At 44.9% G+C, this 12986-nt stretch overlaps 1 protein-coding gene across 3 annotated transcripts in view; it reads right to left on the reverse strand.

Annotated features, from left to right (window-relative positions):
• Window positions 1–12986, reverse strand: part of tecpr2 (tectonin beta-propeller repeat containing 2) — a 48547-nt gene that overhangs the window by 3154 nt on the left and 32407 nt on the right. For 2 of the 3 annotated variants that reach the window (XM_084382123.1, XM_084382122.1), the window contains 7 exons: window positions 9906–10047; window positions 9546–9771; window positions 9313–9402; window positions 8881–8978; window positions 8655–8790; window positions 644–792; window positions 296–440 (listed from right to left, as the gene is read on the reverse strand). In XM_084382123.1, the coding sequence (XP_084238249.1) occupies window positions 296–440; window positions 644–792; window positions 8655–8790; window positions 8881–8978; window positions 9313–9402; window positions 9546–9771; window positions 9906–10047 (986 nt within the window). The remainder of the gene's footprint in view (window positions 1–295; window positions 441–643; window positions 793–8654; window positions 8791–8880; window positions 8979–9312; window positions 9403–9545; window positions 9772–9905; window positions 10048–12986) is intronic. The other variant, XM_084382124.1, reaches the window with a different exon arrangement.

Below are 12986 nucleotides of genomic sequence, written 5' to 3' on the forward strand. Positions count from 1 at the left end.
ATATGGTCTCTATACCTTCAAACGTCATAACACCTTTTCTGGCTGTTACCACAAAGAAATTAGCATATACTCTCATGTAATGACTGCTGTAAACTAGCCATCGGAGGTTTAATTGCAACACAAAAATGAACAAACGCCATGAATATTTGCATGTTATTGTTAATTAAAAAAAATCGATACAGTGCTGCTGAATATCGATACGGTATCGTGAAAAAAAACATTGCGATATTTCAGTGTATCGATATTTTCTTACACCCCTAGTTGAGACAGATGTGTAGATGAGACAGGTGTATACCTGGTACGAGCTCCCAGTCCGTCCCCACAGGCATCTCGTCACTGAGTCCGGTCCTGACGAAGACACTTCCTCTGTTGTCCAACGCCCAGAGGAGACGATCATTAGGACTCGTCTGAATACTGACCAGCTGCACCCCGATTGGCTGCTGAGACATGATGTCACAGTTACCTGGACAGGTGACACACACTATGTACAGGTGGTCCTATGTGGATCAGGTGTGTGTGTTAACTGTGCAGGTGGTTCTATGTAGATTGTGTGTGTGTGTTACCTCTGTAGGTGGTTCTATGTGGATCAGGTGTGTGTGTTACTTGTACAGGTGGTTCTATGTGGATCAGGTGTGTGTGTTACCTGTACAGGTGGTTCTATGTGGATCCAGGCCGGCAGCATCATGCTTGGGTTCAGCGGTTGCGTTCCGACTCTGAAGTATACGACTCCTCGACTGTCGACCGCCCAGACGTTCTGACTGCCGCAGCTCACACTGACCAGGCGAACACTTCCTTTAACACACAGGTGACATTTTACCTGAACACACCTGTAAAAATTCTTATGCAGATGATACACAGTTATACCTATCAATAAAGCCAAATGAAACTAATCAGCTTACTAAACTCCATGCATGTCTCAAGGACATTAAGACCTGGATGACCTGCAATTTTCTGCTGTTAAACTCAGATAAAACCGAAGTTATAGTACTTGGTCCTAAACACCTTAGAGATGCATTATCTAATGATATAGCGAGTTTGGATGGCATTAACTTGGCCTCCAGCACCACCGTCAGGAATCTGGGAGTTATCTTTGATCAAGATATGTCCTTCAACTCCCACATAAAACAAATTTCAAGGTCTGCATTTTTTCATCTACGTAACATTGCAAAAATCAGGCCCATCCTGTCTCAAAAAGACGCAGAAAAGCTAGTCCATGCATTTGTTACTTCCAGGCTGGACTATTGTAATTCTCTATTATCAGGCTGCCCTAACAAGTCTCTAAAGAGTCTCCAGCTGGTCCAGAATGCTGCAGCACGTGTACTGACAGGAACTAAGAAAAGAGATCATATTACTCCTGTATTGGCCTCTCTGCACTGGCTCCCTGTAAAATCAAGAATAGAGTTTAAAATCCTTCTCCTCACTTACAAAGCTGTTAATGGTCAGGCACCATCATATCTCCAGGAGCTCATACTACCCTATCACCCAACTAGAGCACTACGCTCCCAGAACGCAGGATTACTTGTAGTTCCTGAAGTCTCCAAAAGTAGAATGGGAGCCAGAGCCTTCAGCTATCAAGCTCCTCTTCTGTGGAACCATCTTCCTGTTTTGGTCCGGGAGGCGGACACCCTCTCTACCTTTAAGAGTAGACTTAAGACCTTCCTTTTCGATAGAGCTTATAATTAGAGCTGGTCCAGGACAGGCCCAGGCCTGTCCTGGACCAGCTTAGTTATGCTGCTATAGGCCTAGTCCGGGGGACAATGACACACTGAGCTTCTCTCTCCTCTCCTCTCCTCTCCATCGGTATACATTATGCCTGTATACATGCCCCATCTCTGCATGTCACTGACTTACTTCTTCCCCGGAGTCCTTGTGCTTTCTAGTCCTACAGGCTCCCATGGATCCTGGCCGCGCCCGGGTCCTGGATCGTGGATGCGCCCACTGCTATGGCCCTGCCTGATCGTGGATGCGCCTACTGCTATGGCCCTGCCTGATCGTGGATGCGCCTACTGCTATGGCCCTGCTGGATCGTGGATGCGCCTACTGCTATGGCCCTGCCTGATCGTGGATGCGCCTACTGCTATGACCCTGCCGGATCGTGGATGCGCCTACTGCCATGACCCTGCCTGATCGTGGATGCGCCCACTGCTATGGCCCTGCCTGATCGTGGATGCGCCTACTGCTATGACCCTGCCGGATCGTGGATGCGCCTACTGCCATGACCCTGCCTGACACCCACCACTACTGTCGCTAATATTAGTCACATCTGTTACATACGTTCCACTACTATTATTGTAATGCATTACTACATACTATCCTTACCATTAATCACTACTACTGTTATCACTAGTAATCACATTTCCATGTGCATTTCATTATTATTGCTGTAATACATCTTTATGTACTTTCACTCCTGTCAACCATCGCTTATAATTGAATACATTGTGATCTCGTTGATCTGCTCTGTACATGCGACATCTGTTGCACGTCTGTCCGTCCTGGGAGAGGGATCCCTCCTCTGTGGCTCTCCCTGAGGTTTCTTCCGCATTTTTTTTCCCTGTTAAAAGGGCCTTTTTTTTGGGGCAAGTTTTTCCTCACTCGAATCGAGGGTCGAAGGACAGAGGGTGTCGTCTCTGTACAGATTGTAAAGCCCTCTGAGGCAAACTGTGATTTGTGAATTTGGGCTATACAAATAAAATTTGATTTGATTTGATTTGATTTGATTAAAGTGTACGTGTTAACAAGTTAAAGTGTACGTGTTAACGAGTTGAAGTGTACATGTTAACAAGTTAAAGTGGACGTGTTAACAAGTTAAAGTGGACGTGTTAACGAGTTGAAGTGTACGTGTTAACGAGTTAAAGTGGACGTGTTTACAAGTTAAAGTGGACGTGTTAACGAGTTAAAGTGGACGTGTTAACGAGTTAAAGTGTACGTGTTAACGAGTTAAAGTGGACGTGTTAACGAGTTGAAGTGTACGTGTTAACGAGTTGAAGTGTACGTGTTAACGAGTTAAAGTGGACGTGTTAACGAGTTGAAGTGGACGTGTTAACGAGTTGAAGTGTACGTGTTAACGAGTTAAAGTGGACGTGTTTACGAGTTGAAGTGTACGTGTTAACGAGTTGAAGTGTACGTGTTAACGAGTTAAAGTGGACGTGTTAACGAGTTGAAGTGGACGTGTTAACGAGTTGAAGTGTACGTGTTAACGAGTTAAAGTGGACGTGTTAACGAGTTGAAGTGGACGTGTTAACGAGTTAAAGTGTACGTGTTAACGAGTTAAAGTGGACGTGTTAACGAGTTGAAGTGTACGTGTTAACGAGTTGAAGTGTACGTGTTAACGAGTTAAAGTGGACGTGTTTACGAGTTGAAGTGTACGCGTTAACGAGTTGAAGTGTACGTGTTAACGAGTTAAAGTGTACGTGTTTACGAGTTAAAGTGGACGTGTTAACGAGTTGAAGTGTACGCGTTAACGAGTTGAAGTGTACGTGTTAACGAGTTAAAGTGGACGTGTTTACGAGTTAAAGTGGACGTGTCAACGAGTTGAAGTGTACGTGTTAACGAGTTAAAGTGGACGTATTTACGAGTTAAAGTGGACGTGTCAACAAGTTGAAGTGTACGTGTTAACGAGTTAAAGTGGACGTGTTAAAGAGTTGAAGTGGACGTGTTAACAAGTTAAAGTGTACGTGTTAACAAGTTAAAGTGGACGTGTTAACGAGTTGAAGTGGACGTGTTAACGAGTTGAAGTGGACGTGTTAACAAGTTAACTGTTTCCTTTTGCTGCTGTGACAAACTGAATTTCTCCTACTGGGATCAATAAAGATACATCTTAACTTAACTTAGAACCTCCTTAAGTACCTCTAGAACTGTCTTGAGAACTAATAGAACCTCAGAATGATCTTAAGTACCCCTGAACTGCCTCAAGGTCCCTCAAACATCCTGCTGTAGAACCACCTAAAGGTCCAGAAGAATTTCTTCAAGGATCACTGGGAAACCCTGCAGACCCTCGTCAGTCATGACAGGTCTCTTGATCGCTCTCACTCCAGTTTGACTGTATAAATGACCTGACGGTAAATGTTGGAGTTAATTTAAGATTTTAAGGCTGTTCTGTGGTTCAACGATCTTTTCAGTAAATAAAGTCATTACAGACGTTATTGTTTGATGTTTGATGGTGATCAGGTCGCATGCAGCGCTGTGCAAACAAATCATTATTTATGGTTCCAGTTGAGTCCAGGTGGAACGTGAACAGGATCAGTTGACCACGTCCTCTTTCTGAACAGATTCCAGGTCAGTTCTCTTTTAGGGTAACAGCCTCATATTTCAGCTCTGACTGACAGGCTGTCCTGCTGACCTCTGAACCTCAACAACATGCTGCTGCAGCTGTTCGTCACATCTAACTCTGCTTTATCTTTAAATCAGCTCATCAATGACTAAAGACCATTCTCCTCAGTTTGAAGGACTTAATACGGATTTCTGTAAAAGTATATTCAACCTGAACAGAAAAACTATGAATGATGCCTCTCCAAAATAAAACTTAAATAATGAAACAAAATAAAAAAGAGCCAATCAAACTCTACAATCACTTCAAAACAAATGATCCTCTAAGTTTTCACCACAAACCCTAAAATACCCGAGATGATCCAGGAGAAGAGTCCTCACAGCCAACTGGTCCTGAGACTCAGTTCACCAACCTTGATATAATAAATAAGATCAATACAGCACGTAAAAAAAAAGAAACTGATTAGACACTGACAAGTTTTAATCTCACAGGACAGTCTGGACTTATAAGTGGACATATACATGGACATACTACCAGTCAAAAGTTTGGACACGCCTTCTCATTCAATGTTTTTTCTTTATTTATATTATTTTCTACATTGTAGATCAATACTGAAGACATCCAAACTACATCCGAAGGAACACATATGGAATTATGTAGCAAACAAAAAAGTGTTATACAAAGCAGAATATGATTTATATTTGATATTCTTCAGTAGCCACCTTCTGCTTTGATGACAGCTTTGCTCACTCCTGACATTCTCTCAGTCAGATTCATGAGGTCGTCACCTGGATGGTTTTCCAACAGTCTTGAAGGAGTTCCCAGAGGTGCTGAGCACTTGTTGGCTGCTTTGCCTTCACTCTGCGGTCCAACTCATCCCAAACCGTCTCAGCTGGGTTTAGGTCGGGTGATTGTGGAGGCCAGGTCATCTGACGCAGCACTCCATCACTCTCCTTCTCGGTCAGATAGCAATTACAAAGCCTGGAGGTGTGTTTGGGGTCATTGTCCTGTTGAAAAACAGATGATGGTCCCACTAAGCGCAAAACAGATGTGATGGCATGTGGCTGCAGAATGCTGTGGTAGCCATGCTGGTTCAGTGTGCCTTGAATTTTGAATAAATCACCAACAGTGTCATCAGCAAAGCCCCCCCACACCATCACACCTCCTCCTCCATGCTTCACGGTGGGAACCACACATGCAGAAACCATCCGCTCACCTTTTCTGCGTCCCACAAAGACACAATGGGTAGGACCAAAAATCGAAAATTTGGACTCATCAGACCAAAGTACAGATTTCCACTGTTCTAATGTCCATTCCTTGTGTGTCTTGGCCCAAACACCTCTTCTTCTTCTTGTTCTTCCTCAGTAGTGGCTTCTTTGCAGCAATTCGACCATGAAGGCCTGATTCACACAGTCTCCTCTTAACAGTTGATGTTGAGATGTGTCTGCTACTTGAACTCTGTGAAGCATTTATTTGGGCTCTAATCTGAGGTGCTGTTAATTTGTTGTTTGTGAGTCTGGTAACTCTAATGAATTTATCCTCTGCAGCAGAGGTAAATCTTGGTCTTCCTTTCCTGGGGTGGTCCTCATGAGAGCCAGTTTCATCATGTGTTTGATGGTTTTCGCGACTGAACTTGAGGGTACATTCAAAGTTCTTGATATTTTCTGGATTGACTGACCTTCATGTTTTAAAGTAATGATGGACTGTCGTTTCTCTGTACTTAGCTTAGTGGTTCTTGCCATAATATGGATTAGAACAGTAGTCGAATAGTATTATTCACTGAATTGAACTGTGTACCATGTCAGGAGTGTGCAAAACTGTCATCAAAGCAAAAGGTGGCTACTTTGAAGAAAATAAAATATAAAACATATTCTAACCCTAATTCCATGTGTTCTGTCATAGTTTGGATGTCTTCAGTATTGATCTACAATGTACAAAATAATAACGATAGTCGATTGTGAGTATGCTGCCAGCTATTGTATTTTAAACTATGGGACGCCGGTTCGCATCAGAGCTATACCCGCTGGGACAAACATCCAACAGAGTCTTTGCATGCAGAATTCTGCAGACACATTTTACACGTTCACAGAAACACACCAACAAATGCAGGTAGAGCAGAATTAGGCAGATACTGGGGGTGTCACGATTTCGATTTTTTTATTGAAATCGATTGAAATTACGTCATGGTCTCGAGCATTCTTAGTCAAAGAGAGGATCGACTGTCCACTCCCTCACTCTCGCTCGCCCACTCACACCTTACGCACCTTGTATTTGTCCAACTGTTGGAAATAGTTTGTTAAGACACTTCATTGTTCAGAGACGACTGTGGACATGGCTGTTTATTTTTTGTTTGTTTTCGTTGTGAACTTGAATCATCTTCTGTGCTAAAAATGGCAGCAATGTATGTAAAGCAATGTAAAGAAACCTGCAACACTGGAGAGAAGAAACTAAAAGCCAAAGTGGATCAGAACCTTATCTCGCCCTGAAAACATGATGAGTCAGCAGAACATCTCTACTGTCAGAGATAGGAAGCAGAGACAGATGCTCACCAAGTACAGGCTCAGTGACCACAAACTGACAATCCAAACAGGAAGACACAAACAATCATGGCAACCAAAAGACAACACAACATGTGGTCACTGCTCGACAGGTGAGGCTGAGGCAGAGATGCACTTTCTCCTACAATGTGAAACATTCAACAACACCAGGAACATTTATTTTAACAAATTCAACTCTGTAATCTCAGAGTCCAAAGAGCTGAACCACCTCTCAACATTGAAATACTGCTGGGAGAAGGAGACAGGGCATACCTGCTACACACACACACACACACACACACACACACACACATACACTGTATATACTGTATATATAATTAATGTAAATCAATCTTGGTGTTGTGTTTGTGTTGTTATTTGTTATGTTCTATCCGAATGTTTGGACAAGTTGTGTTTTGATGCTTTGGCAACATTTTTGTTAAACTTTCATGCTAATAAAGCTCCTTTGAATTGAATTTGAATTTGAATTTGAGAGAGACAGACAGAGAAACAGACAGACAGAGAGACAGAGAAACAGACAGACAGAGAGACAGAGAAACAGACAGAGACACACAGACACACAGAGAAACAGGCAGAGACAGAGAGATGGACAGACAGACAGACAGACAGACAGACAGACAGTCTTGTGGTCTCTGATAGTGAGAAGGGTAAGGGAAACTAAAAACAGCTCTGACACCACAGTCAGGTTACAGTCTGATGTGGTCACACACTCTCCATGTTGACCTCTAGATTACAGACCTGTTACACAACCTCCACCTGTCAAAGTGACGGAGAAACACAGCTGAGTGTGTGTTTGTGTGTGTGTGTGCGTCATACTGTAACCTGACCCCCCCCAACACAAACACACACATTAGATCAACAACTCCTCTTCAAAATAAAAGACATTAAATTACACCTTCATATTTTGTGTTTGAATCATTTTTCTGTCTTTTTCTGGATTTTTATTAATATTTTATATTAAAACAGGAAAGCTACATTATTCACTCCTCCTTCAGTCTGTGTCAAATTATCAATCAACACACCGCAAACTACCTGAAGACCAAAGAACGAGAAGTCCTGACTGTCATGGACTGTCCTCCACAGTCACCTTACCTCAGCCCCATTGGACATGTACAGTATGGGGTCACCTGAAGACTGAGAAAGACAAACACTCTGTGAAAACACAAGTGAGATATTCTGGCCTTCAGTGTAACATGGAGAGAATCTGTGTCTGAACCTGTAGGATCACTGCTGTTCTGGTCTGCTATTATTCACTCACACCGTTTCTATCACAGGTCGAAGCAGATGCACAACATCTGAAGCTGCACCTGAACAATACGGAGCTGCTCTTCCTCCACGTCCACAATCTCTCATCAACACTGAGAACTGAGATCGGATTGGACTTTAACCCTCAGACTCCACCGGGCCGTCTACACTGCGTTATGTGCGACATTCTACACAATGCTCATGTTTCCACCGGCTGCACAACGTCTCATTTCAGCAGCATCCCAGAAGCGTCTGAGATATGGCGAGTCTGTTTTTGATGGAAGCGAACAGCAGCCACGTCAATCTACGTGGAGCAGATCGAGCTAGGCAGGTAGGCAGACAGTGGAACGGTGTAGTGCCCAGTGGGACATGACCCGGTAACAGAGACTGAAACCCACCTGTTCGGACTGAAACCCACCTGTTCGGACTGAAACCCACCTGTCCGATGTACCTGCTGGATTCTTTCAGTTCTTGTGCTGTATTGTCACAGTTCTACGTGGTTTTGGATGAAAGTGTCACGTAAATAAATGTGATGTAATCTATAGCTCCACCCACTGTCCACCTGGATGATAGGTACGTACCGAGCTGGCTCAGGTCCAGGGGGGTCCAGTGGAGTCCGACAGGACAGGATGGAGACAACGTACGAATACTGACTCGGCCATGAGTGTCCAAACCCCACAGAGCGTCGCGACAGGCAGACAGGTGAGTCAGCTCCACCTGAGCACACAGGTAGAACACAAAGGAACATCAGCAGAACAAAGAGGGAGACCTTCAGACTGAAGGCCAACCAGAGACAGGTGTGTTTACCTCAGGTGGTAGAGGGACAGAGGAGGGGCGAAGCTCTCCATCCTGGTCCCAAACACAGAACAGATCCTTCCTGCTCTGAGCCAACCACAGGAACGTGCCTGAGACACAGATGAGACACAGGTAGGGTTTGGGTTAGGTGATCAGGTGAGAGATACAGGTAGATTGATGATCAGGTGAGACACACAGGTAGACTGATGATCAGGTGAGAGACACAGGTAGACTGATGATCAGGTGAGAGACACAGGTAGACCGATGATCAGGTGAGAGACACAGGTAAACTGATGATCAGGTGAGAGACACAGGTAGACTGATGATCAGGTGAGAGACACAGGTAGACCGATGATCAGGTGAGAGACACAGGTAAACCGATGATCAGGTGAGAGACACAGGTAGACTGTGAGTGTTGGAGTGTGTAGAGAACAGGTGTGTTACCTTCTCTGTGAGGCACAGCTGAAGACGTGATGAAGGTCCACCTGGTGGCGGAGACGGTTCCTCTGGGAACAACATTCTGCCAGAAAGTTCCTGAAAAACAAAACCAGAAAACTGATGGCTGAAATACACTGTACAGTACTGTAGTACACTCTACAGTACTGTACATTATACTACTGTTCTGCAGTATATTGGACTATACTGTACAGTACTGCAGTATTCTGGACTCCACTGACCCACGAGGCTGCCGCGAGCCAGGTGCAGCTGGTTCCGTCCTGAGGCAACCCAGACTCCACTGCCGTTGGCGCTGACCAGGCTCGGCTGGCACTGAGAGTACTGCGACAGGAAGGCCACCACCCGCTCCACCGGCGCCCTTGTCACCGTGGCAACACTCTGAGTGGCCTGCAGCAGAGTCTGAAACAGACTTCCCTGATCGAAGACCACGTAGTCTGAAATACTGATCTGATAGAGAGACACAGGTCAGAGACAGACAGGTCAGAGACAGACAGGTCAGAGAAAGGCAGGTCAGAGACAGACAGACAGCACAGAGACAGGCAGACAGGTCGGAGACAAACAGACAGGTTTTCTTTATCTACCTGCCACCAGTGGTCATCGTCTCCTTGCGGTCTGGACGAACTGATACCGGTTCTGAACCACAGGCTGCCGCTAGCGTCCAGTGCCCAGGCCGTACCACCGTCTCCCAGGGCAACACACATCAACTCCAGACCCTGAGCCTCACTGTAGTCAGAAACAGTATTGATCAATGATCAATAAATCCTCAGCCGTCAGATGGATCATCTGTCCTCTGTCAGTTTAATATAGCTAAAAGTCCCACTGGAATATGCTAACAATGGTAACATCCTTTGAGTGTGAACTATCAATACTCGCTGCAGTATACAGTAGTATTACATTAGTAGACAGTACCTGACAGTGTCGTACTTCCAACCCTCTCCCTCGCTGCAGTATTACAGCAGTATTACAGTAGTATTATAGCAGTATTACAGTAATATTACATTGTGGATGTTAAAGCAACACTACATAGTTTTTCGACCTTAAAATAATGTAATAATGACGTCTCTGCAGCCTGAGGGGGGTCGCGCCGGCAGCAACCGCACTGTGTAACTTCTCAGAGCGGGTCGGAACCTATCTGACGTAAAGGCGTCTAGTGCGACCGGTTTTACGGCACGTCAAACATTTATTCATCGGTGGATTTAGCCAGCAGCTACTTGGATTTTTCGTAAACCAACGCCATGGCTGTGCCAGCGAATAAAGCAAAGAAGGTATTGTCTGAGGAGGCGAAGAAAAGAAAAACAGAAAGTGACACGAATGAATATTGGACCAGCTTACACTCAGTGGCACAAGCTGAGTAAGAACTGGGTTTCAAGACTGATGGCGACCTAGCCTTGATGCTACTGGATTTGTAACTCAATAATTACATATATACATATTAATTATCTTACCGACTTTTACTTTGAGTTGATTTGTTGTTATGTGGTGTTCATTGGGGCTCTATTTGTCCACAGTTTACAACCGTAATAAAGCCGGGAGATAAGCTAATGCTGTCCGTTTCGATGGCTTGCACGTTTTCATGTAGTGACTGTAAACGATGAGTAACTTACTAAAACACTATGAACGTCTTGCCATGAAAATTTGCAGATTCCTTAGTTCATGCAGATAATCAACGTAATTGTTGAACAGTGTGGTCGGGAGGTAACGTTAGGCTATTGTTATTATCGGTAACGTTAGCATGCTACTTACTGTTGTCGTACCGAGTTGGTTGTAGTTATTACACCAAACGCAACATCAACTTGCGATTGTATTTAGTAACATAGCTATATTTTCAGACGTTACTAAACACATTCACGCCCAAGCGTTGTGTTTTGGAAGTAACTTAGTCGGCGCAATCACTACAACCAACTCGGTATGAGAATAATTCTAGCATGCTAATGTGCTGTGTAGCCTATATGCTAACAAACTACCAACTGCTATCTCTGAATCTCTGAAGCTTGTTGTGTATTCATTTTCCCCAGGGTGGCTCATACAGCGACAGTATTTACGACACTGGTAACAGATAATTGCGCTTCTAAACCAGCTGGGGGTAGTAATGAGTCCAAACTACCTTGTGTTGCTTCAAGATGGAGCCGCGTGAGTGGCAGCCTGTTGCAGAAGCTCTCGCTCACTTCTGAGCTTTTTCCTCTTTATATTTCTTTTTGTACTTTTTAACTATTTTTAAAGGATAACTACCGTTTTTTACAACCTGGACCTTATTTCTGGCAAAATATATGGTCATGTACTCACCCAGATAACTTTGGTGTCATTCGGCGTCGTTCGGACGAAATTAGATCCAGTGTAGCGGCGATATATCCATATAATGGGAGAGACGGGGCAGCGACACACAGCCTCTATATAACGCATTATCTGCCACGAAACTAGTTAATTTCATCAATATTTTGTTATGAAATGCTAGCGCTATTAGCCTCTGAGTCCGGGCTCGTCTATTGTCAACATCCGGGGTCTGTAGGCTGATCTACTACCTCTGACCTGGAAGATGTCGTCTCTGAGCTGCGCGCGCACCCGCGACAGCGCGGCTTGTTTACCTGTAGCTGCTACTGCTAGTTTGACCCCGGATGTTGATAACGGACGAGCCCGGACTCAGAGGGGAATAGCGCTAGCATTTCATAACAAAATATTGATGAAATTAACTAGTTTCGTGGCAGATAATGCGTTATATAGAGGCTGTGTGTCGCTGCCCCGTCTCTCCCATTATATGGATATATCGCCGCTACACTGGATCTAATTTCGTCCGAACGACGCCGAATGACACCAAAGTTATCTGGGTGAGTAAATGATCATATATTTTGCCAGAAATAAGGTCCAGGTTGTAAAAAATGGTAGTTATCCTTTAATTGCTTCCCTTTGGAGCTCTCTCTCCGGCCTTAAGGAGAAAAAGAGGGCCTTTAGGTCAGGCAACAAGGAGGAGCTGAAGGCTGTGCAGAAGGAGCTGAGGAAGAAGATCAGAGAGGGGAAGAACAGCTACAGGAGGAGGATGGAGGTCCAGCTGCAGCAGAGAAATGTCAGTGGAGTCTGGAAAAGCCTTAAAACCATCTCAGGGCTGAGGAAACCAGACTCTCAGGCTGCGGGGGATCAGACGTGGGTGAACGACCTGAACCTATTCTTCAATAGATTTGACCAGACACCCACGCCTCCACTGGGGACAAGCTGGAGCTCGCAAGGGTGGACCAACACCTCACGTTCTGGATTCTCAATTACCTCACCAACCGGCCTGCAGTACAGGGGCCCCACAGGGAACAGTCCTGGCCCCTTTCCTGTTCACCCTGTACACTGCAGACTTCTCCTACCTATAACCCCACAGCCATCTACAAAAATTCTCTGACGACTCTGCTATCGTCGGCCTCATCAGGGACGGTGACGACAGAGCCTACAGAGAACTTATTAAGGACTTTGTGGACTGGTGCCAGCGGAACCACCTCCAGCTCAATGCCAGGAAGACCAAAGAGCTGGTGGCGGATTTCCGCAGGCGCAAACAACCCTGCACACAGGTGAACATCCTGGGAATGGACATTGAGATGGTGATGTCTTACAAGTACCTGGGAGTTCACCTGAACAATACACTGGACTGGACTGATCACACTGCAGCAACCAGGAAGGTCAGAGCA

Source organism: Pagrus pagrus (genome assembly GCF_965226575.1).
Source record: "Pagrus pagrus genome assembly, chromosome: 18".
Classification (NCBI taxonomy): Eukaryota; Metazoa; Chordata; class Actinopteri; order Spariformes; family Sparidae; genus Pagrus; species Pagrus pagrus.